A 27,776-nucleotide genomic window follows, 5' to 3' on the forward strand; every position below is an offset into this window, starting at 1 on the left:
CTCCAAAGAAGAAACAGATAGGAGGTCCTGTCATGGCTCAGTGGTTAATGAATCCAACGAGGAACCATGAGGTTTAGGATTCGATCCCTGGCCTTGCTCAGTGGGTTAAGGATCTGGCATTGCCATGAGTGTGATGTAGGTTGCAGACATGGCTCAGATCTTGCATTGCTGTGGCTCTGGCGTAGGCCAGCAGCTGTAGCTCTGATTAGACCCCTAGACTGGGAACCTCTATATACGGCAGGTGAGGCTCTAGAAAAAGACAAAAATAAAAAATAAAAAAAAGGAGAAATAGGTAGCCAAAAGGCACATGGAAAGATGCTCAACATCACTAATTATTAGAGAAGTGCAAATCAAAACTATAAGAGGTATCAGCTCATACTGGTCAGCATGGCCACTATCAAAAAGTCCACCAATGATAAATGTTGGGAGAGAGTTTGGAGATAAAGGAACCCTCTTATGCTGTGGTTAGAATATAATAAAGCCACTATGGAAAACAGTATGGAACTTCCTTAAAAAACTATAATCAGAATTACTATATGACCATGCAATCCCACTCCTGGGCATATATTCAAAGAAAACCTTATTTTGAAAAGTTGCATGTAACCCAATGTTCACTGCAGCACTATTTACAACAGCCAAGACGTGGAAGCAACCTAAATGTCCACTGACAGATAAATGGATAAAGAAGATGTGGTACATATATACAATGGAATACTACTCAGCCATAAGAAAGGATAAAATAATGCCATTTGCAGCAACATGGTGGCTAGAGATTATCATACTAAGTGAAGTAAGCCAAAGACAAACATCATACATTTGGAATCTCAAAAAAGTGATACAAATGAACTTATATACAAAACACAAATAGACCCACAGACACAGAAAACAAAAAAAAATTTTAAAGGCTATTGAGAGAGTTTCCATCCTGGCTCAGCGGAAATGAATCTGACTAGCATCCATGAGGATGCAGGTTCGATCCCTGGCCTCACTCAGTGGGTTAAGGACCCATCGAAGCTGTGAGCTGTGGTATAGGTCACAGACTTGGCTTGGATCTGAAATTGCTGTGGCTGTGGTATAGCCCAGCGGCTACAGCTCCAATTGGACCCCCAGCCTGAGATACTCTATGTTGCAGGTGTGGCCCTACAAATACAAAAAAAAATTTTTTTTAATTAAAAATTTAAAAATTAAAAAGTAAAAGTCTTCACAGCTAAAAAGTTATCTATGAACAAACAAGAGAAAAGCAAAGATAATTATAAAGTTATCCAACATATTAAGTTTCACAGCAAAAAAGTATTAAAACTAAAAAAGGTTGCTACGACACAATAAGAGGGAAGTTACCAATGAAAACTAATAATAACCCAAATTACATGTAAAGAAAAAACACAGAGGAAAAAAAAAAACGAAAGCAATATAAAGAAGGAAATGTGGAAATACATATATAGATGACTTAAGATCTAAATTTTAGAACACTACATATTAGGTAGGCAAAGAGGAAATTACAAATGTATACAATTTAATTAAAAAACATACTCAAAAAGACCAAAAAAAAAGAGTTCCTGTCGTGGCTCATTGGTTAACGAATCTGACTAGGAACCATGAGGTTGTGGGTTCAATCCCTAACCTCCCTCAGTGGGTTAAGCATCCAGAGTTGCTGTGAGCTGTGGTGTGGGTTGCAGATGCGGCTCGGATCCCGAGTTGCTGTGGCTCTGGCGTAGGCTGGCGTCTACAGCTCTGATTAGACCCCTAGCCTGGGAACCTACCTCTATATGCCACGGGAACAGCCCTAGAAAAGGCAAAAAGACAAAAAAAAAAAAAAAAAAAAAAGCTAGGGAGCTCCTGTTGTGGCTCAGCAGTAATGAACCTAAGGATGTATCCATGAGGATGCATGCTTGATCCCTGGCCCTGCTCAGCGGGTTAAGGATCCGGTGTTGCCATGAACTGTGGTGTAGGTGCAGACAAGGCTCAGATACAGTGGCATTGCTGTGGCTGTGGTGTAGGCCAGCAGCTGCAGCTCTGATTTGACCCCTGGGAACCTCCATGTGCTGAAGAGCAAAAAATAATAATAATACTAAATTTAAAAAATAAAAAGCATATTTAGGAAACATATGAAGACAACTAATGGAAAGGGCAAAATAATTCTTTCATTTTTCTGTAAATTTATCTTTATTATGGTTGTTCCTTATATTCTCACTTTTTTTTTTTTTTTGGCTTTTTTTCTAGAGCCGCATTCGTGGCACATGAAGTTCCCAGGCTAGGGGTCAAATCGGAGCTGCAACTGCCAGCCTACACCACAGCCATAGCAATGCAGGATCCAAGCTACATCTGCAATTTAAACCACAGCTCGAAGCAACCCTGGATCCCTGACCCACTGAGGATGGTCAGGTATTGAACCGGCATCCTTGTGGATACTAGTCAGATTTGTTTCCGCTGCAGCACAATGGGAACTCCCTTTGCACTCTAATTTTTTTTTTTTCATCCTACACAGTATTTACAATGTAAGGAAAGCATACAAAGGTATAATCTGTTACAAAAATTATTTATGAACTTAGAAAGACTTATGCTTTAATAACCCAAAATTTAAAGGGTTCGACCACACAAAAACTTTAAAATATTTTCTTCCATATTGCCTAGGTAGATGAGAAAATTTTTTAAAAAAATTCAAAATGAGAAGAAAAAAGCATACATGAAAAAAATACAGAAAAATAGTGATGACGGAGTACAAATTAAAATGACTAAGTCAAGGAACATTAATCAGCCATTAAAAAGAATGAAATACCCGCAGTTTTAGCAATTACCATGCTAAGTGAGGTCAGCCATACAATGAGACACCAACATCAAATGCTTTCACTGACATGTGGAATCTGAAAAAAGGACAGACTGAACTTTGCAGAACAGATGCTGACTCACAGACATTGAAAACCTTATGGTCTCGGAGGAGACAGTTTGGGGATGGGGGGATGTACTTGGGTTGTGGGATGGAAATCCTGTGAAATTAGATTGTTATGATCATTATTATACAACTACAGATGTGATAAATTCATTTGAGTAATAAATAAATTTTTAAAAAATTTAAAAATACAATGACTAAATAAAAAATCAATTAAGTCAGCTAAAAATAAGTGCTAAAATCTAATCTTTATATAGTGTCTTAGGAAAAAAGGTACATTAGTAGAAGTACTAAAACCAATAACAAAAATGTAATAATGACTACATAACTACCACTTTTTTTTTTTTTTTTTAAGACTGCACATACAGGATCTGAGTCTTGTCTGTGTCCTACACCACAGCTCAAGACAACAGCAGATCCTTAACTCACTGAGTGAGCCCTGGGATCAAACCCGAGTCCTCATGGATACTAGCTGGGTTCATTACCACTGAGCCACAACAAGAACTCCACAACTACGTCTTTTAAGCCTGGCTATTCTACTTTGGGGAATATAACCTAAAAAAAGTAACTCAAAAGAAAAAAATAATTTTTTTTTTTTTTTGTCTTTTTAGGGCCACACTTGTGGTATATGGAAGTTCCCAGGCTAGGAGTTCTATTGGAGCTGTAGCTCCAGCCTACACCAGAGCCACAGCTACTCCAGATCAGAGCCGTGTCTGTGACCTACACTATAGCTCAAGGCAATGCCAGATACTTAACCCACTGAACAAGGCCAGGGATCAAACCCAAGTCCTCATGGATGCTAGTCAGGTTCGTTAACCACTGAGCCAAGACAGGAATTCCTGAAAAAAAAAAAAAATTTACATAAAAATATCTAACACACCACAGGAAATAATCAAATCTTAACAAAAATTAAAAATTGTTATTTTTACCTTAACATTATTTCTAAAGCAAGCATATTTAAGAAAAGTCAGTCTGAAACAAATGGGAGAACAAATGAGTTATGACATCAAACCTCTGCCACACCTGTTCAAGGAGTACACAGAAACATTCAAGGCTTGCAATAGGTGTATGGATATACTGTGGAGATGGATTCATTAGGTTTCATAGCATGGTGCCATTAAACATTCTGAATCATTCGAGTAACTAATGGTTCAGATTCCATGATCAGAAAGCCATATTTACATTATAGTTTGTTTGTTTGTTTGTTTGTTTGTTTTTTTGCCATTTCTAGGGCCGCTCCTGCAGCATATGGAGGTTCCCAGGCTAGGGGTCGAATTGGAGCTGCAGCCACCAGCCTACGCCAGAGCCACAGCAACATGGGATCCGAGCTGCGTCTGCAACCTGCACCACAGCTCACGGCAATGCCGGATCCCCAACCCACTGAGTAAGGCCAGGGATCGAACCTGCAACCTCATGGTTCCTAGTCGGATTTGTTAACCACTGAGCCACGACAGGAACTCCTATAATTACTTCTTCAGTAAAAATGCTTATAAGGAATGCCTTGATCTTATAAGGAATGTCTTTTGATTTGCTCTTATTCATTTGATTTTTTTCTCACAAAATATTTAGTAGCAGCATTCTTATTTACACACAAATCTCTAGTGAACCTGTTTAGTTTTAAAGCCTATCTCTAAGAGATCAACCCATTTCTTGGAGGTCCCATTGTGGCTCTGCAGGTTAAAGACCAGACACTGTCTCTAAAGGATGCACATTCCATGCTTGGCCTCACTGAGTGGGTTAAGGATCCAACAGGGCCACAAGCTTCAGCACAGGTTGCAGATGTGGCTCAGAACCTGCACTGCTATGGCTTCAGTGTAGGCTGGCCACTGCAGCTCCTTTTCGACCCCTAACCCAGGAACTTTCATATGCTACAGATGTGGCCCTAAAAAGAAAAATAGTAATAATAATTTAAAAAACTACATATAGAACAATCATATGATCCAGCAATCCCACTCCTTAGCACATACCTGGACTATAATTCTATAATTCTTTTTTTTTGGCTACACCCACAGCATGTGGAGTTCCCCAGCCAGAGGTTGAACCCATGCTGCAAATGAGACCTGTGCCATAGCTGTAGCAACACTGGATCCTTAATGTGCTATGCCATGAAAGAACTTGCTATACAATTCTTTATTTTTATTTTTAGGGCCACACCTGCGGCATATGGAGTTCCCAGGCTAGGGGTCCAAACAGAGCCACAGCTGCCAGCCACAGCCACATGGGACCTGAGCCAAGTCTGTGACCTACACCACAGCTCAAGGCAACACAGGATCCTTAACCCACTAAGTGAGGCCAGGGATCGAACCTGCAACCTCATGGTTCCTAGTCAGATTTGTTTCCACTGTGCCACGATAGGAATGCCTCTTTATTTATTTATTTTTAATTAATAATATTTTTTTTGACAATTCTTAATTTAGCATCCTTCAGTAATGTTTTATTTTTTATACACTATTAATTAATTTACAGCAATAAAATATAACACAATGGAAAAAAGAATATTTCTCTGGTTATTATTTTTATATAGAAAATAAATTAATTTCCACATATTAATTGTGTATCTTACTACTTACTGTTAATAGAGCTATTTCAATTGATACTCTAGGAATTCCCTAATATTTAATCATTCAATCTGCAAAGGTAATAGATTTATCCCCATCTTTCCAATTTTTATAACTCCATTTTCTCTGTCTAGTATTTTTGTTGGTTAGCACTTCCAATAAGATGATAAGTAACAGCTGTCATGATTTTATAGGGGATGCTTTCCATGTTTCTCTTTTCAGTATAATGCTAAATAAAAGCCTTTTTTTTTTTGTCTTTTTCTTGAGCCGCTCCCTCGGCATATGGAGGTTCCCAGGCTAGGGGTCGAATTGGAGCTGTAGTCACCAGTCTACACACCAGAACAACAGCAACGCGAAATCCGAGCCGCATCTGCAACCTACACCACAGCTCACGGCAACGCCAGATCCTTTTACCCACTGAGCAAGGGCAGGGATCGAACCCACAGCCTCATGGCTCCTAGTCGGATTCGTTAACCACTGCGCCACGACGGGAACTCCAATAAAAGCCTTTTAAACAATAATTTTCTAATGTTTATCTAATAGAAACACAAATTATCTAAATCAGTTAGTACCAGCATATTTGGTATAACATAAAAAAAATTATCTGTAACATTATTTCTCATTTCAACTTACTTTATAGTATCTGCAAAGCTGACTCGACGAGAATTTTTCTTATTTCTGAAAGCATTGGATTCCTAAGGGCAGAGAACAGACGGTATGATTCTTAATGAAACCAGTCTCCAGAGTACTACAGACAGAGATCAGGTCTTATTCTAATTATTATGTTATTAATTTTGATAATTAATTTTATTCTCAAAAAAAACTCCATTATAGAAGCACTTAACATGAATATGATTTTCAGTGTGAATGATAATAAGCCCACTGACACAAACAACATATATTTAAGGAAGGTGATGACTATCTTTATTTTTCCTTTTTGGCCGCCCACAGGCATATGGAGTTCCTACGCCAGGGATCAAATCCAAGCCTCAATTTCAACCTAAGCCACAGCTGTGGCAACGCTGTATCCTTAACCCACTGTGTGGGGCCAAGAATTGAACCTGCATCCCAGAGCTCCCAAGATGCCACTGATATTATTGGACCACATCTGGAACTCGGAATTACTGTCTTTTTACTTACCTTTTCTCTTTACCATTTCTTTAAATGACTGGTTACTTTGCTATAAAATAGAAGAAAGACTGGAGACAAAACAAGCAATATATTACCTAATATGGTAAACTTACTACACTATTTTTAAGATTAAAAAAATTTTTAGGAGTTTCTGTTGTGGCTCAGCGGGTTATGAACCTAACTAGCGTCCATGAGGATGCAGGTTCGATCACTGGCCTCACTCTGTCAGTTAAGGATCCAGCACTGCCCTGAGCTCTGGCGTAGGTCACAGACATGGCTCGGATCTGGGGTTGCTGTGGCTGTGGCCTAGACTGGCAGCTGCAGCTCAGATTCAACCCCTAGCCCAGAAACTTCCATATGCTGAGGTTGCACCTATAATTAAAAAAAAAAATTATATTGTGGTAAAACACAATTAATATGAAATTTGCCATCTTAACCATGGTTTTTTGGTAGTATTTTTACTTTTTCTATTATAGTTGATTTACAATGTCCTATCAATTTCTGCTGTACAGCAAACTGACCCAATCATACATTAACCACATTTTAAGTTTATTTATTTTTTATTTTTTGGCCACATCCAAAGCATGTGGAAGTTCCCAGGTCAGGAACTGAACCCATGCCACAGCAGTGATCCAGGCCACCATAGTGACAACATCAGACCCTTAACCTGATGCATCAAAAAGAAATTCCGTTAACTATATTTTAAATTTTAAATTTTTATTTTATTAGGGTAAGAACACTTAACAAGATCTACCCTCTTAGGAGTTCCCTCTGTGGTGCCGTGAGATAAAGATCTGGCATTGCTACAGCTACAGCATAGGTCACAGCTGTAGCTTGTATCTGATCCCTGGCCAGAGAACTTCCATACACCATGGGTACAGTCAAAAAAGAGAAGCCAGAAAAAAAAAAAAAAAAAAAACCTACCCCACTTAACATATTTTTAAGTGTACAATATTGTTAACTATAGGAACAATGTTGTATAGCAGATCTCTAGAACTTATTCATCCTGCACAGGTGAATCTTTGTACCTGTTGATGAACAACTCCCCATTTTTCCCTCCTCTCTGCCCCTGGCAAACACTATTCTCCTTACTTTCTTTTCTTTTTCTTTTTTTGTCTTTTTAGGGCCACACCCATGGCACTTGCTATTTTCTGTTTTTTTGGTTTTTTTTAATAGTCCATCCTAATGGATACAAGTCGCTATCTCACTATGGTTTTGACTTGCGTTTCTGCAATGATTAGTGATGCATCTTTTCCTTATAATATGCTATTTTTATTTTCCCTCATCTTAACAAGGAAAAACTTTTTTTTTTTTTTTTTTTTAGGGCTGCACCTTTGGCATATGGAAGTTCCCAGGCTATGAGTTGAATTGGAGCTGCAGCTGCTGGCCTACACCATAGCCACAAAGGATCTAAGCTGCATCTGCAAACTACACCGCAGCTCACGGCAACACTGGATCCTTAACCCACTTAGCAATGCCAGGGATCAAATACCTATACGAATTGGATTCACAACTGCTGAGCCAATATGGAAGCTCCACAAACATTTTTATTCACATAGATATTAAATACAAAAAGCAAAAGATGAGGAATCCCTCCATGGCCCAGTGGCTTAAGAATCCGACTGCAAGGGCTTGGGGTGCTGCAGAGATGGAGGTTTGATCCCCAGCCAGGTGCAGTGGGTTAAAGGATCTGACATTGCTGCACCTGCAGCAGAGGTTACCACTATGGCTTAGATTCAATCCCTGGCCTGGGAACTCCTATATGCCTCAGGTACGGCCATAAAAATTTTAGCCCCCCCCCCAAAAAAAATCCATAGGGAATTTTACAGTGTTAGTTTGGGATAACTAAGCATAAGTTTTATCATAACAAAGAATCAGGAATGTTCATCATCTCTGTTAAGATCCTGGCAGACAATACAGGCAGCATTAAACCTAATAATAATAGGCTGAAATTTGTGTGGTATATTGGAAAAGAGCACTGAGTTTGAAATTAGGAGATTAGAGCTTCAATTTAAAGTCTGCACTAACTAGCTACGTGAGCTTAGACAAAATATGTAACCTCTCTGGACCTCATATTTCTCTTCTATATAATGAAGGAATTAGTTCCAAAATTACTATTGAGATTCTGTTAGTTTTAAAGCTCTATGGAGTTCCCGTGGTGGCTCAGTGGTTAACAAACCCGACTAGCATCCATGAGGACACAGGGTCAATCCCTGGCCTCACTCAGTGGATTAAGGATCCGGTATTGTCGTAAGCTGTGGTGTAGGTTGCAGACATGGCTGAGATCTGGTGTTGCTGTGGCTGTGGTGTAGACCGGCACCTGTAGCTCTGATTGGACCCCTAGCCTGGGAACCTCTATATGCTATGGGTGCAGCCCTAAAAAAAAAAAAAAAAAAAAAAGGAATCAATTAAATAAGCCAGTATACAGAAATAAAAGGGGGAAAATAAGTCTATTGTAAAAGCAACTACGAACACAAGGAACAGCAAAAGGTCAAACATGAAGAATGAAGATGTTTAAAAAGGACTTCAAAATCATAAAATATGGGGAAGGAAAGAAAATCTAGACTCTTTTTTTTAAGATTAAAAAAAGCCTATATGACTATCAGGCTAAAGCAAGCAGATATAGGAAAGCATTAACATACAGGGCAACCACAAATCAAAACAAAATATTACATCCACAAAATCTAAAAAGGACACAAGCATAAAACAAAATCATCCAACCAAAAAAAGGAGAAACACAGAATCAACTGGAAAACAAGGTTTAAAATGGCAATAAATATATATTTATCAATAATTACCTTAAATGTCAATAGACTGATCCAATCAAAAGACATACAATGGAGTTCCTGTCGCAGCCCAGTGGTTAACAAATCTGACAAGGAACCATGAGGTTGCGGGTTCGATCCCTGGCCTCACTCAGTGGGTTAAGGATCCGGCATTCCCATGAGCTGTGGTGTAGGTCGCAGACATGGCTCGGATCCCACATTGCTGTGGCGTAGGCCGGCAGCTACAGCTCTGATTCGACCCCTAGCCTGGGAACATCCATATGCTGCTACAGCGGCCCAAGAAATGGCAAAAAGACAAAAACAAACAAACAAACAAATAAACAAAAAACAGACATACAGTGACAGACTGGATAAAAAAAACAAAAGCCTACAATATGATGTCTACAAGAGATGTAACTTAGGGCAAAGGATACATAAACTGCAAGTGAGAGGATGGGAAAAGGTATTTCATGCAAATGGAAAAGACAGCAAGGCAGGAGTTGCAATACTCATATCAGACAAAATAGACTTTAAAACTAAGGCCATAAAGAAAGACAAAGAAGGACACTATTTAATGAGAAAAGGATCCATTAAAGAAGAGGATATTATAATCATCAATACATATGTCCCTAATATAGGAGCACTCAGATACATACAACAACTACTAACAGACATAAAAGGAGAAATTTATGGGAATACAATAACAGTAGGAGATTTTAACACCCCATTCACATCAATGGCAAAATCCTCTAGATGGAAGATCAATAAGGCAACAGAAATCCTAAATGACACAACAGAAAAGTTAGACTTAATGGAATTTTTAGGACATTACATCCAAAAAAATCAGAATATACCTTCTTTTCAAGTGCACATGGAACATTCTCAAGGATTGACCACATACTGACGCACAAAACTAACCTAAACAAATTTAAGAGTACGGAAATTATTTCAAGTATCTTCTCTAACCACAATGGCATGAAACTAGAAATCAACCACAAGAAAAGAAATGAGAAGAAAAAAAAAAAAAAAGGAGTTCCAGTCGTGGCGCAGTGGTTAACGAATCCTACTAGGAACCATGAGGTTGCGGGTTCAATCCCTGCCCTTGCTCAGTGGGTTAACGATCTGGTGTTGCTGTGAGCTGTGGTGTAGGTTGCAGACGCGGCTCGGATCTGGTGTTGCTGTGCCTGTGGCAAAGGCTGGCGGCTACAGCTCCAATTCAACTCCTAGCCTGGGAACCTCCATATGCCGCTGAAAGTGGCCCTAGAAAAGGCAAAAAGACAAAAAATAAATAAATTAATTAAAAAAAAAGAAATGAGAAAAAACTGACTACATGGAGACTTAAGGACATGCTACTAAAAAAACAATGAGTCAACTTGGAAATCAATGAGAAATTAAAAAATACCTCAAGACAGGAGTTCCCACTGTGGCACAGCAGAAACAAATCCGAAGAGGAACCATGAGGTTATGAGTCTGATCCCTGGCCTTGCTCAGTGGGTTAAGGATCTGGTGTTGCCATAAGCCTCTGGTATACGTCACAGACGCAGCTTGGATTCTGCATTGCTGTGGCTGTAGCTGTGGCTGTGGCCAGCAGTTGTAGCTCCAAATGGATCCCTAGCCTGGGAACCTCCATATGCCACAGGAGATGCCCTAAAAAAAAAAGGAGTTCCCGTCGTGGTGCAGTGGTTAACGAATCCGACTAGGAACCATGAGGTTGCAGGTTCGGTCCCTGCCCTTGCTCAGTGGGTTAACAATCCGGCATTGCCGTGAGCTGTGGTGTAGGTTGCAGATGTGGCTCGGATCCCGCGTTGCTGTGGCTCTGGCATAGGCCGGTGGCTACAGCTCCAATTAGACCCCTAGCCTGGGAACCTCCATATGCCATGGGAGTGGCCCAAGAAATAGCAAAAAGACAAAAATAAATAAATAAATAAATCAGTGCACTCACTAAAAAACAAAAAAACAAAAAAAAAACTCAAGACAAATGATAATGAAAACACACCCATTCAAAATCTATGGGATGCCACAAAAGCAATGCTTAGTGGGAAGTTCATAGCAATGGAGGCCTTCCTCAAAAAAGAAGAAAAATCTCAAATCAACAACTTAACCCACCACCTAAAAGAATTAGAAAAAGAAAAACAAACAAAACTTAACGTCAGCAGAAAGAAGGAAATCACAAAGATCAAAGGAGAAGCAATAAACATTGTGACACTTGAAAAAAATAAATAAATAAAAATAAAGATCAGAGAAGAAATCAATAAAATAGATATTCAAAATACAACAGGAAAAAAATCAATAAAACCAAGAGCTGGTTGAGAGAGTAAACAAAATTGAAAATAAACAAAATAAGAAATGAAAAAAAAAAAAAATGAAAAAAAAAAAGGAGTTCCCGTCGTGGCTCAGTGGTTAACGAATCCGACTAGGAACCATGAGGTTGCGGGTTCGGTCCCTGCCCTTGCTCAGTGGGTTAACGATCCGGCGTTGCCGTGAGCTGTGGTGTAGGTTGCAGACGCGGCTTGGATCCCGCGTTGCTGTGGCTCTGACGTAGGCCGGTGGCACAGCTCTGATTCAACCCCTAGCCTGGGAACCTCCATATGCCGTGGGAGCGGCCCAAGAAATAGCAACAACAACAACAACAACAACAACAACAAAAATAAAAAAATAAAAAATAAATAAAAATAAATAAAAAAAAAAAGAAATGAAGATGGAGAAATCTTAACAAACACTGCAGAAATAAAAAAAAACCATAGGAGAGTACTATGAACAATTATATGCCAACAAATTTGACAACCTAGAAGAAATGGACAACCTTCTAGAGACTTACAGCCTGCCAAAACTGAATCAAGAAGAAGTAGATCAACTGAACAGACTGATCACTAGAAATGAAACTGAATATGTCATGAAAACACTCCCTACAGAAGTTCCCGTTATGGCTCAGTGATTAACAAATCCGACTAAATCTAGTCACTTGCGATGGAACATGATGGAGGATAATGTGAAAAAAAGAATGCATGTGCACATACATACATACACACACACACACACACACACACACACACACACACACACACACACACACATATATGAATGACTGGGTCACTTTGCTATACAGCAGAAGTTGACAGAACAACGTAAATAAACCGTAATAGAAAAAATTAAAAAAAAAAAAGGATCCTGCCTTGTCGCAGCTTGGATTTGATCCCTAGTCTGGGAACACCATGTGCTGCTGGGTGGCCAAAAAAAAAAAAAAAAAAAGAGTAAAAATAAATTAAATCAATCAATCAATCAATTACTGAAAACAGTCATCTATAAGGCACTTGTACTTGAGACTTACCTGAATAGTTTCATTCCCACTTCTGAGGTCCTGAAGAGGGCTCCTTGGGGGTTTCAAAATCTAGAAGTAAGAAAATTATTCAAGAAAACCTGCCATATCTATTAATAGTCACCTCATTTCAAGTTATACCATGAGTAGAAAGGTAGAGATGCTACAATTCATGTAAAAACCTCTAAAACTCGTTATATTCATATTGCTCAGTGCTACACTTTGTGGCTAATTTAAATATTCCCTTCTTCTTTCCCACATTCCCCAATTACTTTGCCTACTCTCATTCTATGTAGTTGGGGTAAACCTCTACCCCAACTGTAGGGTTCAACAGTTAGCCCTGGCCAAGAAAAATCTGCACATGATATTCTGTGCTCAACAGTGACTGGTTTAGTAATGAGGACTTGACCCATATCAAGATAATTGAGCCAACACAATGCAGTCCTGAGTATTATGGGTTTTTCTTTTATCTTGAGGAAATACACACTATTTTTCATATAGAACTTAAAAGTTGGGCGAGCTAGATATACTGTAGTAATCACAGGCAGAAAGCCTGGAGTTCCTGTTATGGTGCAGTAGAAATGAACCTGACTAGAACCCATGAGGATGAGGGTTTGATCCCTGGCCTCACTCAGCGGGGTGGGGATCTGATGTTGTTGTGACCTGTGGTGTAGGTTGCAGATGTGGCCTGGATCCTGTGTTGCTGTGGCTGTAGTATAGGCTGGCAACTACAGCCCTGATTTAACTGCTAGCCTGGGAACTTCCATATGCTGTGGGTGCAGCCCTAAGAAGCAAAAAAAAAAAAAAGGTGGGGAGTTCCCGTCGTGGCGCAGTGGTTAACGAATCCAACTAGGAACCATGAGGTCGCGGGTTCGGTCCCTGCCCTTGCTCAGTGGGTTAATGATCCGGCGTTGCTGTGAGCTATGGTGTAGGTTGCAGACGCGGCTCGGATCCTGCGTTGCTGTGGCTCTGGCGTAGGCCGGTGGCTACAGCTCCGATTCAACCCCTAGCCTGGGAATCTCCATATGCTGAGGGAGCGGCCCAAGAAACAGCAACAACAACAAAAGACAAAAAAAAAAAAAAAAAAAAAAAAAAAAGGTGGGGAGAAAGCCTGTCAGATAATAGATTACCCAGAGAAAGTGATCAGAGTATAAAAAATAAATAAAAGGAGGAGTTCCTGTCATGGTGCAGCAGAAATGAATCCGACAAGGAACCACAAGGTTGTGGATTCAATCCCTGGCCTTGGAGTTACTGTTGTGGTGCAGCAGAAATGAATCCAACTAGGAACCATGAGGTTGCGGGTTCGATTCCTGGCCTTGCTCAGTGGGTTAAGGATCCGGCGTTGCCGTGAGCTGTGGTGTAGGCTGCAGATGTGACTTGGATCTGGCATTGCTATGGCTCTGGCCAGCGGCTACAGCTCCGATTAGACCCCTAACCTGGGAACCACCATATGCCTCGGGTGTGGCCCTAAAAGGACGAAAGGACAAACAAACAAGCAAAAAATCCCTGGCCTTACTCAGTGTGTTAAAGATCCAGTGTTGCCGTGAGCTATGGCTGCAGACTCAGCTCGGATGTGGTGTTGCTGTGGTGTAGGCCAACAGCTACAGCTCTGATTAGACCCCTAGCCTGGGAACCTCCATATGCCGCAGGTGCAGCCCTAGAAAGCCAAAAAAAATCAAAGGAAATCCCAGTATTGGTGATCATGTCCAGCACTTTCACTGTAAGTTATCTCCGTGACAGACATCTTCAGGGCAAACATTTTCACTGCATAACTAATTGCCCTATAGCAATTTTGCAATAAAAGAGGATATAAATAAAAGGATATAATGAGGAGTTTCCATGTGGCTCAGTGGGTTGGGGATCCCATGTTGTGATCACTGCAGTGGTTGGGGTTGCTGCTGTGGCACAGGTTTGATCTGTGGCCCAGGAACTTCCATATGCCACAGGTTTAGCCATAAAAAGAAAAAAAATTTGTTTAAATAAAAAAGAAAAATTTGGAGTTCCCATCGTGGCTCAGTGGTTAACGAATCTGACTAGCATCCATGAAGATGCAGGTTCAATCCCTGGCCTTGCTCAGTGGGTTAAGGATCCAGTGTTGCCATGAGCTGTGGTGTAGGTCGAAGACACAGCATGGATCTGGCATTGTTATGGCTGTTGTGCAGGCCGGCGGCTACAGTTTCAATTCAAACCCTAGCCTGGAACCCTCTATATGCTGCGGATGTGGCCCTAAAAATCAAAAATAAATAAATAAATAAATAAGAAAAATTTTAAAAAGAGAAAGGAAAGAATGTGTGATTCATGGCAATACTACACAAATAATTTATTTTATTTTGTGGGTTGTATTTAAGCACTTGTTTCTGTCTTTTGCTCACAGTATTTTATATGTTTTTAATTTACTGATTCATTCATTTTCTTCATTTGGCATCACACTTTTTCTTTTTCACTAAAACTTCTCCCTTCATTAAGACAGGTTATCACTTTCCAAATACTAGGATGCATATTTGTAACTAAGCTTTGTATTGCATTGTGAAAGCCTTCAACAATGCAGTTTGTTCTTGGCATACTGTTATATGTCTGTTGAGAGAGATTCCAAAATTCTATGGGAAATGTGGGTTCAACTCTGCTTTGGAGACCCTTGGCCTCTCTCAGATTCACGTAATATAAAAATGAAAGTATTGCATCAATGAAGAAATGAAACCAAACTGTCAATTAGTTACTTAACCTTAATGGCAAAATTGCACTATTGCCAATTAATTATGTGGCAAAAAAGCTTTGTGGCAAAGATGCTTACGAACAACAATAGTTAGAACCATTAGTGCTATTGTTGGAACACCTGGTCAGTTATGTTGTGCCTAACAACATCCCTATCTTTGGATTTTTTTTTAGTTTCTAACAATAAATTTTGTGCTTAAATCAGTTTGAATTATATTATTTTGTATCCTGCTACAGCTTTGTACACAAGTTCAAATATACATATATTATATGTATATATATATATATATATTTGTGCCACAGCAAGAATTCCAATGTTTGAGTCTTTATCCAGAGAGCAAGAGAAGCCAGTGGGGTTGGGATGGTGATACCACAGTCAGAATTACTGGGGTATAGGAGTTCTCGTGGTGGCTCAGTGGTTAACGAACCTAAGAACCCCGAGGTTGCAGGTTCGATCCCTGGTCTCGCTCAGCAAGTTAAGTATCCAGCATTGCCATGAACTATGGTGTAGGTCACAGGGGGGGCTCGGATCCTGCATTGCTGTGGCTGTGGCGTAGGCTGGCAGCTACAGCTCTGATTAGACCCCTAGCCTAACCTCCATATGCCATGGGTGCCGCCCTAAAAAGCAAAAAAAATATATGCATATATATTACTGGCATATATACTCATCATTAGATAAAAAGTAACAATTATTAGTTTAAATAAGTATTTCTTACTGAGGAATGTCGTCTTCTAACAGGTCTTTCAACACTGTCACTGAAAGAGGAAAAAAAATTTACATATACATCAGTAAAAGACTGAATTTCTAAAACTCATCATTACAACATCCCTTACACGCTTTTAAACTGGTCATCACTTTCATTTAATAAAATGTGAAAAGTTTACAGACTTAAACTCAGTATTTAGAAAGTCAATGTTTTAAAATACATATGGGGAGTTGCCGTCGTGGTGCAGTGGTTAACGAATCCAACTAGGAACCATGAGGTTGCGGGTTCGGTCCCTGCCCTTGCTCAGTGGGTTAACGATCCGGCGTTGCCATGAGCTGTGGTGTAGGTCGCAGACGCGGCTCGGATCCTGCGTTGCTGTGGCTCTGGCGTAGGCTGGCAGCTACAGCTCCGATTAGACCCCTAGCCTGGGAACCTCCATGTGCCGCAGGAGCGGCCCAAGAAATGGCAAAAAGACAAAAAATAAATAAATAAATAAAAATTAAATAAATAAATAAATAAAATACATATGGTATACCACTAGTACAATACTATTTACCTATTGATAAAAGTAAAATTATAAGATAAATAGACCATAAATCAAGAGACTATAAGCTCTAGTTTGACAACTGTGTGATTTTTAGACTGGGTTTGAATATTCAAATGGCAAAGAAGGGCCAAACAGATAATTTAGCAGCTGCAAGAAAAATAAGTGATGTTCATACTATAAAGGTCTGACCATCATGCTATGTTATTCCACTCAGGTTAACTGCTGCCAAGAAATAACATGAGCCCAGTAAAACTGTGGGCTGAACAGCCACCAGTTTGTAATGCCAACTTTAGGCAAATCATTTAATTTCCTTGGCCCTCAATTTTCTCATCCTTAAATTGAAGAGATGGGAGGTGGTCTCTAAAGTCCCTCTCAGATTTGACTCTAGATGAGTTTATATAAAGATATGGCAAGGAGTGCTGTTACTTTGTAATACTTACTTCTTTTCCCTGGAACAGAATGGGAAAAGGTTTCAGAAGTTATCAACATGTCTTACTAATTGAGAAGGTATCTTGGATAAAGAGTTTAAGGAGTTCCCATCGTGGCACAGTGATTAACGAATCCGACCAGAAACCATGAGGTTGCGGGTTCGATCCCTGGCCTTGCTCAGTGGGTTGAGGATCTGGCATTGCCATGAGCTGTGGTGTAGACTGCAGACACGGCTCGGATCCCGAGTTGCTGTGACTCTGACGTAGGCCGGTGGCTACAGCTCTGATTCGACCCCTAGCCTGGGAACTTCCATATGCTGCAGGAGCAGCCCAAGAAATGGCAAAAAGACAAAAAAAAAAAAAAGAATTTAATATTTTTAGCTGCATATCATGCACTTACTTTTCTTCATTAGCCTCTGAAGACATCCCATCCATTTCTGAAGAAAAATTTTTCTGTAACAAATAAACAGTATGAGAAAACGTGAAAAAAAAAATGAAAGAGAAATGATAAACTATGAAGAGATTAAGAGCAGAGTTGTGATTTCAGGATTACGTTCTGTGGGAAGGCCAAAAAAAGGAAGGAAGGAAAAACTTCACTATGGGGCTATGAAATGAGAAATTCTGAGTAGTTTAAAGCACTCTGTTACGGAGTTCCCATTTATGGCTCAGCAGTTAACGAACCTGACTAGTATCCATGAGGACATGGATTTGACCCCTGGCCTCGCTCAGTGATGGCTGGGATCCTGAGTTGCTGTGGCTGTGGTAGGCTGGCAGCTACAGCTCTGATTCAACCCCCAGCCTGGGAACTTCCATATCCTGTGGGTGCAGTCCTAAAAAGACAAAACAAACAAACAAACAAAAAAAACCTACTCTGGGAGTTCCCGTCGAGGTGCAGTGGCTAACGAATCCGACTAGGAACCATGAGGTTGCGGGTTCGGTCCCTGCCCTTGCTCAGTGGGTTAACGATCCGGCGTTGCCGTGAGCTGTGGTGTAGGTTGCAGACGAGGCTCGGATCCTGCGTTGCTGTGGCTCTGGTGTAAGCCAGGGGCTACAGCTCCGATTCGACCCCTAGCTTGGGAACCTCCATATGCCGCGGGAGCAGCCCAAAGAAATAGCAAAAAAAACCCAAAAAAACCTACTCTGTTATAATTACCACTTCTGGAAAAATTCTTATATTCAAGATGAAATCAGTGACTATTTCCAATTGTGAGGATAGGGATTTCAGTGGTTCAAATCAAAATTTGCCCAACTTTATAAGAGTTATGGATTATATAATAATTCAATCTCAAAATATAATCAATCAAGCATCAAAATAATGGATTTGCATAAAACGCAAATTTATGAAAATTTAACTTTACTCAGCAAAAAAAATTTTAAGACATAAAAATAACATTTTAAATAGCAGAGTTGATTATACTTACAATCCCAAAGCATATGGAAGTTTGAGGGTAGGGGTGGAAAAGGAGCTACAGCTGGCTGCCTACACCACAGCCATAGCAATGTGGGATCCGCGTTGTTGCTGTTAAGTCTGCATTGTTTTAAGTCCGAGTTGTTGTTGTAAGTCTGCAACCTATACCACAGCTCATGGCAACACCAGATCCTTAACCCACTGAGCGAGGCCAGAGATCAAACCCGCATCCTCATGGATCCTAGCTGAATTCATTTCCGCTGCCCCACAAAACTTCATTTGTAAAATGCTGTTATAGTTGAACTTTTGATCACTGCCACATTATCTGATTATTGACTGGTTCCAAAATTGTGCACCTGGCGCACAGGGAGGGGAGCTATAGCAGATTCACAAAGTATTCCGGGATATTTTAAATTTTTGAGATTAACAACAATTCTCAATATCTATCCAGCACTACTAGCTCAAAACAGTACTCATTCATATTACATTAGTTTTCATAACATACTATTGCAAAGCTAGATTTTTGGCAGTTGCTGTAATATAGAGCAAGTACATTTTACCAGTGAGGTACAGGAAATGAGGGTGGCGGTATCCAATCTGATTCTAAGATTTAAAAGCTGTTCAACAGACACACATAACCAATAATAAATAATTGAATAAAATAAAATACTATCTTTCCCTTAAATTTATGTGTAGTTTCAAATGGCTACCAAATGATTAGGATTGCCTAATAAAATTTTTTTTTTTGCTATCCCGGTGGCATATGGAAGTTTCCAGGCTAGGGATTGAACCTGTGTCACAGCAGCAACCCAAGCTACTGCAGTGACAACGCTGGATCCTTAATCTGCTGCATCACAATGAAATAAGAGTTTTAACTAAAGAACAACCCCCCCTTGGCTAAAGAGGCAGCTGCAAGCCTTTCCAGCTATGCTTCTCACTATACCACCCTCCTAGTAACAATGTAACAACTGTGTGCCCTATGTCCAAGCCAGCAGCACTGCTAATCATGTACCCAGCATTGCTTATCAGTTCTGCTTCTGCACCTTGCTTGCTCAATTTCTTAGGGAGGAACACTGTCTGCTTGGGGATGGGGGGAGGTCTGGGATGCTTACATGGGAAAATGAAGACCCTGTAGTGTATAAAAGTTAATGAGAACAAAGACCTGGTGCTCAGACTCTGGAGGTGACTCCTCTGAGCCCGCACCAGTGCTGAATAAACCTTGCTTTTCCATATCTCTGAGTGCTGTTTGTCTCCTTCCACTGCCACGGTTTTTGTGGTTTCCACAACAACAAGAGAATTTCAATAACAACTTTTAAAATTGTGTGGACTAGAGTTCCCATTGTGGCTCAGCAATTCCAAACCCGACTAGTACACATGAGGATTCCGGTTTGATCCCTGGCCTCCCTCAGTGGGTTAAGAATCCAGTGTTTCTATGAACTGTGGTATAGGTCAAAGACATGGCTCAGATCCCACGTTGCTGTGGCTGTGCTGTAGGCAGGCAGCTGCAGCTCTGATTCAGTCCCTAGCCTGGGAACTTGGGTGTGAAACTTAGCCTGCGGAACTTACGCCGCAGGTGTGGTCCTAAAAAGCAAAAAAAGCAAAAAAATAAAATAAAAGTAACAAATTTAAAAAATATAAAATTGTCTGGACTTAATCACTTAATAGATGCAACTGTTAAGTATTTCTTTTGGCCTAAGGGCACCGCGAGCCAAGAAAGTTTGGGAACTGTTAGTCTAAATAATCCAGAGGCCCACAAGCTGTAGCTGCTAGGTCAAATGTGCCCTTAACAGCAGCGTTTTACATTTTACATGGGTTGTAGACAACAAAATGAAAAGCAAAGAAAGAAGAAATGTGATGAGATCATGCAGACTACCGAGCCTGCAAAGCCTGAAATATTTACTAACTGGCTATCTGTCCACTCCTTCATTTACACTACCACTATCTAGAGACAATATGCTTCAGTGTCCAGTGATAGAGGCTCTAGACTTGTGGTGTTCAAAACAGTAAAACAGTAGCTATTAGCTATTTAAATTTAAATTAATTAAAAAGAAATAAAATTTAAAATACAGTTCTTCAGTCACAATAGCCACATTTCAGTTGCTCAACAGTAACATATGACTAATGTATAGTGCTGGACAGTACAGAAATAAAATATTACCATTAACATTGAAAGTTTTATTGGATAGCACTGTCCTACTATCAATTATCTAGAGTATCTTCTACTATCTCTTACTTAGCATTAAACACATCAACACTACCACTCCCACTCCAAACATTTTTACTCAGTTTACATCTACTTGTCATCTCATAAACATTTCCAGCCATTCAGAGTCAAGGAAAATCATATTGCTTTGAACCCAACCTTTAATTAGCAAAATCTTACAATGCATTAACTCCCCATCTCTATAAATCATTCTTCAAGTACCACCTCAAATGCCACTGTCTCAAGAAACCTCCTTTAGTCTCCAATGCCAAAAATCATCAAATAAGCTCCCCTATTCTGTGCTCCTATAATCCTTTAGAATATCCTACAATCCTTTACATAGTCTTGTCTTATAATTACTTGTGCATATTAATTCTTTGCTTTCTGAACTGTAAACTCTAGATGAGGGACTGAATCATCTGCTCCTGGCCCCAGTACAAGACAACAAGGAACCCAACGCATATCTGAGGAATTCGATTGCTCCAATTCAACTGAAAACTTCAATCTTAATAACTAAAGAAAGCTCTGCTTGGAGTTCCCATCGTTGCTCAGCGGTTAACGAATTCAACTAGAAACCAAGAGGTTGGCGGTTCGATCCCTGGCCTTGCTCAGTGGGTTAAGGATCCTGCGTTGCCATGAACTGTGGTGTAGGTTGCAGACTCGGCTTGGATCCCACGTTGCTGTGGCTCTGGTGTAGGCCGGTGGCTGGTGGCTGCAGCTCCGATTCGACCCCTAGCCTGGGAACCTCCATGTGCTGCGGGAGCGGCCCAAGAAATGGCAAAAAGACCAAAAATTAAAAAAATAAAGTAAGCTCTGCTTTTGTCTTCTCTGTCCCATTTCAATAAACCTCTTTTAAATTCCAATCGGCGGCGACAGCAGATGTAAAATGGATATACACAGAATGGATAAGGTCCTAGAGTGTAGCACAGGGAAATATATTGAGTAGCCTGTAATAAACTATTATGGAAAAGAATATTAAAAAGAATGTATATATTATATATATGTGTGTATATATATATATCTGAATCACTGTAAGTAGAAATTACACAACTTTGTAAGTCAACTATACCTCAATTTCTAAAAAATGCAAATAAATCATTTATGTAAAAAAAATTCCAATCAGCAATATATTTTTGCAGAACCTTTTTCTTCACTTCTAGTATTGAGATAAACAGCAAGAAAAGGTTCTTTAATTCTGGCCTAAAAGATATTTGTGGCGAACTAACACTGGCTTTATTAGTTAATGTTGTTCCATCCGAAGGAAACCAAAATTTGCTTAGTGCTGCTGTCACTCGGCTCAGACACTATAAATAAACTACAAGCGGGGAGTTTAAATTCACCTACTGCTGTCACTTCATTTACAGCCAAGAAAAGACTGAATACAAAATGCCAACAGCCGTGAGTTCCCTCGGGAAGAGAACTCAAGGGCGAAGAAGGGTCCCGAAGCCCTGACAGAAGATGGCGGGGCGGGGCAAGGCGCCGCGGACTAGCGACCTCGGGCGGCCCGAGGGGCCCAGGTGTAGATGGTGACTGCTAGGGAGGAGGGAGGAGGAAGGCGGCAAGACGTGCAGGCCGAGGTCAGAAAAGAAAGAGCCCAGCACCCGGGCAGAATCTTTTCTACTCAGCCGCGCGCGTTCCGAGGTAGCCTGGCTGTAGCAGCGTCCCCTACCTCCCACCCGGGAACCTTCCGACCGCACGTACAAAATCTAAGGTAACCCCTCCCCAGAAGTCCAGGACGAAACTTACCCGCTGCGGCCCAAGTGCTTGACAAAAATCCCAGACTTGTTTGGGGTCAGCACACTTCCCTAGAAGCTACTCACCGCCGCCTCAGGACATCACCTCACAACGCCCAGCAGCCTCAGCGCAGCATTCAAATCTAACCGCCTAGCTGAAGCGCATGCGCAAAGCCGCTCCACGCTTCGGCTCCGCCCCCTAGGCTCCAGAGCTTTTCTAAGACTCCTTTAATGAAACTTCCTTTCAAGCCAATTTTATTTCTTTCAGGGTTATCTCATTTTCTATCGAATCTTCCTTTGTCCTTCCCTACTGCAAATCCCGCACAGCATGGGAGCGGCCATCTTCTTTTTATTTCTTGCTGTAAAAAATTATCGGATCTTTGCTTCCGTACAAAATGGTGGCTTCCATTATATTACGTCACATCCCCCTCGTGTTACTCCCTATAGCTACCGGGAAGACTTAAGCTTCTGGGACGAGGTGGCCGAGTGGTTAAGGCGATGGACTGCTAATCCATTGTGCTCTGCACGCGTGGGTTCGAATCCCATCCTCGTCGAAAATAGCTTTTGCCTCTGAGATAAACTCAAATTTGCCTACAGAATGGAAACAGTTGAATATTCATTTCTGGTAGAATAAACTAGTCAATTTAGTACCTCCGGTTGGACTCTTTGAAAGACGGGTTTTGGAGCACTCTGACATCATAGATAAAGAAAATGGAGAGAAAGAGACTCTGGGAATTAGAGTTTAATTAAAAATGGATTTAATTTAATTTCTCATTTTCTTTTTTTTTTTTAATTCTGTTCTCTCCATCCTGAACAGCATTCTCCAGCCCCCCAACTCAATGACACCTTAGGATGCAGCCTGGGCATTACCTACTGAGGAACCCTTCCGGGCTTGGTGCCCCCATTTTTCCTCCCCAAATTTTCTGAACAATCATTTTCTGCAGTGTCTCACCTCCCTGACATACTAACAGCTCCTAGAGGGTGAGGGCATGTCTCTTTTCTCCACATCTCTACAACATAGCAAAAACTCTGCCACAAAACAGCATTTTAAAATATTTGCTGAGTAAATATATGTTTTTTAAGGGAGCAAGGAATTAGTCTGATTTTAAAAATAATAACCATGATGCTAAAAATATGTCTGGAAGAGACTAACAAGGTAGTTAGTCCCTCTTCAGTAAATGCATATCAGAGGCACCTTCTGAAAGCATGACAACTTTGCTTGACAGCCATCCTGGTGAAACTTGTAGCCTATGACTAACTAAGCAAGAGATTGTGTTTGAGGAGATGGGGGTGATCTGGATCCCCATGAAGCAGTGAGGCAGAAAGGGGCACAGGGAGAGAGCAGAAACAGAATAACCTGGGAATGACCTTACCACCTCCTATGAAGGGAGACATTTATCCAGAGGATTTTCATTTCTTGTTAATGAAGTACGCAACAGTGAGTAAAATTCTGCAATTATTCCTATTCTTGTATGTTCAATGGTCTGCTCCATATTAATTAACTCAGCCTCTGAATGAGGGACTTTGATTACTGTGGACTCTTACCCCAAGGTTTCCAATATCTGTCCTTACTATGAAATATCAGGTTTCACTTCCAAAGCTAGCAAGGGGCACTGTTCAGGATTTTCTTTCAGCCCCCAGCAGGCTGCAGGTACTTAAGAAAAGTATACAACATTAAAAAGATGTTGACAACACATGGAGACTTGGTAGTATCCAGGAGCCAGAGGCTGAAGACACAGCTGCCTTTCCAGAGGAGAAAGTTTTAATTCCTCTCTTGGATTTAAGCAGGGAGGGAAAAACAGGAAGTACAAAACGAACAGAGATTCTTCTCTTGAAAAGTCGTCAGGCATCATATTTAAAAACTTTCATTTATCCAGTACCACAATGAATTTCAGCACTTGAACTCACCATAACATTGTGATCATGATAGACATTTTTATTACCCCATTTTACAGATGAGGTCACTGAAAGATAAACTTACCCAAGGTTATAAAGCTTCTGAAATTGCAGAAAAGGCATTGTAACCCAAGTGTGTCAAACTCCGGTGGCTCTCAACCACCATCCTTTACTGTGCTGGAAATTAGGAAGTAGCACTCATCGATCTCTTGCAGTAATGGTTTACACATTCTCTCTGCACTGTATGGTACCCCAGAACCTGGCACCTGGCAAGTGTCTTCACCAAAGTTTTCAGTCCTGAAGGTGGAAGGCAGCTGCCACTGCTCGCAGGCTCCAGTGGCTCCTCCCTCATCAATCCAAATCTCTTAGGAACGTTGATACCTCCCCGGGCTGAGGGCTGAGGGCTGGGGGCATCTCAGCACCTGCCTTCAGCCTTGCTCTCCAATCCATTTGCCACCCTGCTAGGAAGGGTTTCTACTTGGATTCTACACATTCCCAAGGGGTCCATGGATAAAATGCAATTATTTTGGTGGGGAAAAAAATTGCAGGTTTATTTTCATTGAAAGCACTTCCTTCAATACAGGTAAGCAACAAACTACAGTAATATTAACCTTACCTGTGATTTTGTCACCAATAGAAAAAGCAGATGGAGTTCCCAACGTGGCGCAGTGGTTAAAGAATCTGACTAGGAACCATGAGGTTGTGAGTTCGATCCCTGGCCTTGCTCAGTGGGCTGATGATCCAGAGTTGCTGTGAGCTGTGGTGTAGGTTGCAGACCCGGCTCGGATCTGGTGTTGCTGTGCCTGAGCCATAGGCTGGCGGCTACAGCTCCAATTAGACCCCTAGCCTGGGAACCTCCATATGCCACAGGAGTGGCCCTAGAAAAGACAAAAAAAAAAAAAAAAAAAAAAGGAAATAACAGATATTATTATATCAGATCACTGTTATTGCTTAATGCTCATTGCTACTACTTCAAAATAATGGTAGTTATTAGATATGCCATCAGATCTTGTAATGCTATTCATTCATAAGGAAGTAACTGCATTATATTATTGTATCATAGATTTTTAAACTATTTTGATAGCTGTATTCCAACTTGGTTGACTTTATATCCAACAATTTTATGCATTTAGAAACAATATTCTGGAGTTCCTATTGTGGCGCAGCAGAAACGAATCTGACTAGTATACTTGAGGATGTGGGTTTGACCCTGACCTCACTCAGTGGGTCAGGGATCTAGTGTGGCTGTGAGCTATGGTTGTAGATGCAGCTCAGATCTTGCGTTGCTGTGGCTGTGGTGTAGGCCAGCGGCTGAAGCTAGGATTCTCCCCTAGCCTGTGAACTTCCATATGCCACAGGTGTGACCCAAAAAGCAAAAAACATAAAAAAAATATATTCTAAGAAGGGGCTCATAGGCTTCACCAGACTGCCAAAGGTCTATGTCACAAAAAAATTAAGAGCCCCTGAGGACTTTTCTAATGTGCCTTCAAGACATTGACCTTAACCTTAACTGCCCCCCCCCCCAACCAGGCCTTTTTCCAAGACCTTTGCAGATGCTTTACCACTTCCTCTCCCTGGATCATGCTTCTGCTGCCCCCCACAGCCCCTTTCCATCAACCCCTGCCTGGCTGGCGCCTGCTTCTCTCTCTCTCTCTTTTTTTTTTTTTTTTGTCTTTTTGCCTCTTCTAGGGCCACTCCCACAGCTAGGGCCACTCCCACAGCATATGGAGGTTCCCAGGCTAGGGGTCTAATCTGAGTTATAGCCACTGGCCTTCAACACAGGATCCAAACCACGTCTGCGACCCATACCACAGCTCATGGCAACGCTGGATCCTTAACCCCCTGAGCAAGGCCAGGGATCGAACCCTCAGCCTCTTGGTTCCTAGTTGGATTCGTCAGCCACCAAGCCATGACGGGAACTCCCTGCTTCTCTTTCTGATCTCAGCTTAAATGTTATCTCCATCAAGATTACCAGGAGCTCCCGTTGTGGTGCAGTGGTTAACGAATCCGACTAGGAACCATGAGGTTGAGGGTTTGGTCCCTGGCCTTGCTCAGTGGGTTAACGATCCGGCGTTGCCGTGAGCTGTGGTGTAGGTTGCCGTGACCTGTGGTGTAGGTTGCAGACGCGGCTCGGATCCTGTGTTGCTGTTGCTGTGGCTCTGGCATAGGCCAGTGGCTACAGCTCCTATTCAACCCCTAGGGAACCTCCATGTGCCGTGGGAGCGGCCCTAGAAGAGACAAAAAAGAAAAAAAAAAGATTCCCCTCGCCCTACAACCTGCAGCTCCTTAGGTTTCTCTCTCCTAGTCCAATGCTCTCTTGTTTCTGGGGCTTTGTACCCCTCATAGATGCTCCTGTAGCTTCCTGTGTTTCCCCAGCCCATTGCCAGAGTGTACTTAAATTGCCCAATGGTACTGCAGCCTCTCTAAAGGCTGGTAAGACTGCATCATTTTTCTGAGTTTTGTCTTCTTTTCACAGTGATGACTTCCTGGAAAATTGATAAGGTGTATCAATATGTCTAGTATCTATAAATAAAAAGTGTGTGGGGGGATTTCACATCATAGCTCAGTGGGAACGAATCTGACTTGTATCCATGAGGATACAGATTCAATCCCTGGCCTTGCTCACTGGGTTAAGGATCTGGTGTTACTGTGAACTGTGGTGTAAGTCGCAGAAATGGCTCGGATCTGGCATTGCTGTGGTGTAGGCTGGCAGCTGCAGCTATGACTTGACCCCTAGCCTGGGCACTTCCATATGCCATAGGTGTGGCCCTAAAAAAAGACTAAAAAAAAAGGCGAGTGGGTTATTTTCTCAAAGGAAAATCTTCAGCTATAGAGCTATAGAAGTTCTGAAAATATAAAGCACTGGAAGTGTCTAGAGGGAAAAAAAAGAAAAGAAATTGTGTGTAGAAGCTCAATTTTCTAGTCCTCAGTTTACATGTTTTTTCATGTATAGTTCATTTGCGGTTACTTTCATATGAAATTAGAACAAGTCCTGGCTCTGACAGTTTCCATTTTTGCATTTCTATGATCTTTGATGTATAAGAACTGTGTTTATTACCTCTTTCTAAGAGAATCAAAAGGATTAAGGCTAACACAGAGGGTGAAGTGAAGTCTCCATAAAACCCAGAGAAGAGATTGTAAAACTCATCTTTGGATCCTGTCTGGAGTCACAGCTGGGGAAAATAAGAAAGAAAGAAAGGGAAAAAAGGATTAACAACATGCCAGATTATTTAAAAGCCCCCAGGGATGGGATGGGGGGACAACACTTGCCTTAGTAGTGGAAAAAGGAATTTATAAGAATGGAAGGCAGTAAAAGAGTTAAAGGCGCCATCTACTGGAGAAGCTGCAACTGACGACTTGGACAAGATGGTTCTGTGGGAATGGCTGCTACATTTGGAAAGATCCCCATTACTCTCCCAAACTTGTCAACAAATTACAGCTCAAAGAGGTAGTTCTCCGTTAATATCAGGGTTCTTCACAAGTCC

At 41.1% G+C, this 27,776-nt stretch overlaps 1 protein-coding gene and 2 non-coding genes across 3 annotated transcripts in view; 2 read left to right on the forward strand and 1 right to left on the reverse strand.

Annotated features, from left to right (window-relative positions):
- The window catches only part of KNL1 (kinetochore scaffold 1), a 74,984-nt gene extending 52,444 nt beyond the window's left edge, over positions 1–22,540 (reverse strand). Inside the window, 5 exon segments of the mRNA XM_021097610.2 lie at positions 6,079–6,140; positions 12,670–12,729; positions 16,086–16,125; positions 17,452–17,504; positions 22,483–22,540. Coding sequence (XP_020953269.2) covers positions 6,079–6,140; positions 12,670–12,729; positions 16,086–16,125; positions 17,452–17,486 — 197 coding nt within the window. The 5' untranslated portion in view covers positions 17,487–17,504; positions 22,483–22,540.
- Positions 22,541–22,867: 327 nt separating this feature from the next.
- TRNAS-GCU (transfer RNA serine (anticodon GCU)) lies at positions 22,868–22,949 on the forward strand. The gene has a single exon. It is a non-coding gene; the product is annotated as a tRNA-Ser (tRNA).
- A 4,398-nt stretch (positions 22,950–27,347) lies between these two features.
- Positions 27,348–27,466, forward strand: LOC146406398 (small nucleolar RNA SNORA26). Its single transcript, XR_014832422.1, has one exon. It is a non-coding gene; the product is annotated as a small nucleolar RNA SNORA26 (small nucleolar RNA).
- The last annotated feature ends 310 nt before the right edge of the window (positions 27,467–27,776 follow it).

This window comes from Sus scrofa, chromosome 1 (genome assembly GCF_054392235.1).
Source record: "Sus scrofa isolate SSC_HxYL_T2T_F1_AM1 chromosome 1, Sscrofa_HxYL_maternal_Yorkshire_Landrace_v2.0, whole genome shotgun sequence".
In the NCBI taxonomy this organism is placed as follows: Eukaryota; Metazoa; Chordata; class Mammalia; order Artiodactyla; family Suidae; genus Sus; species Sus scrofa.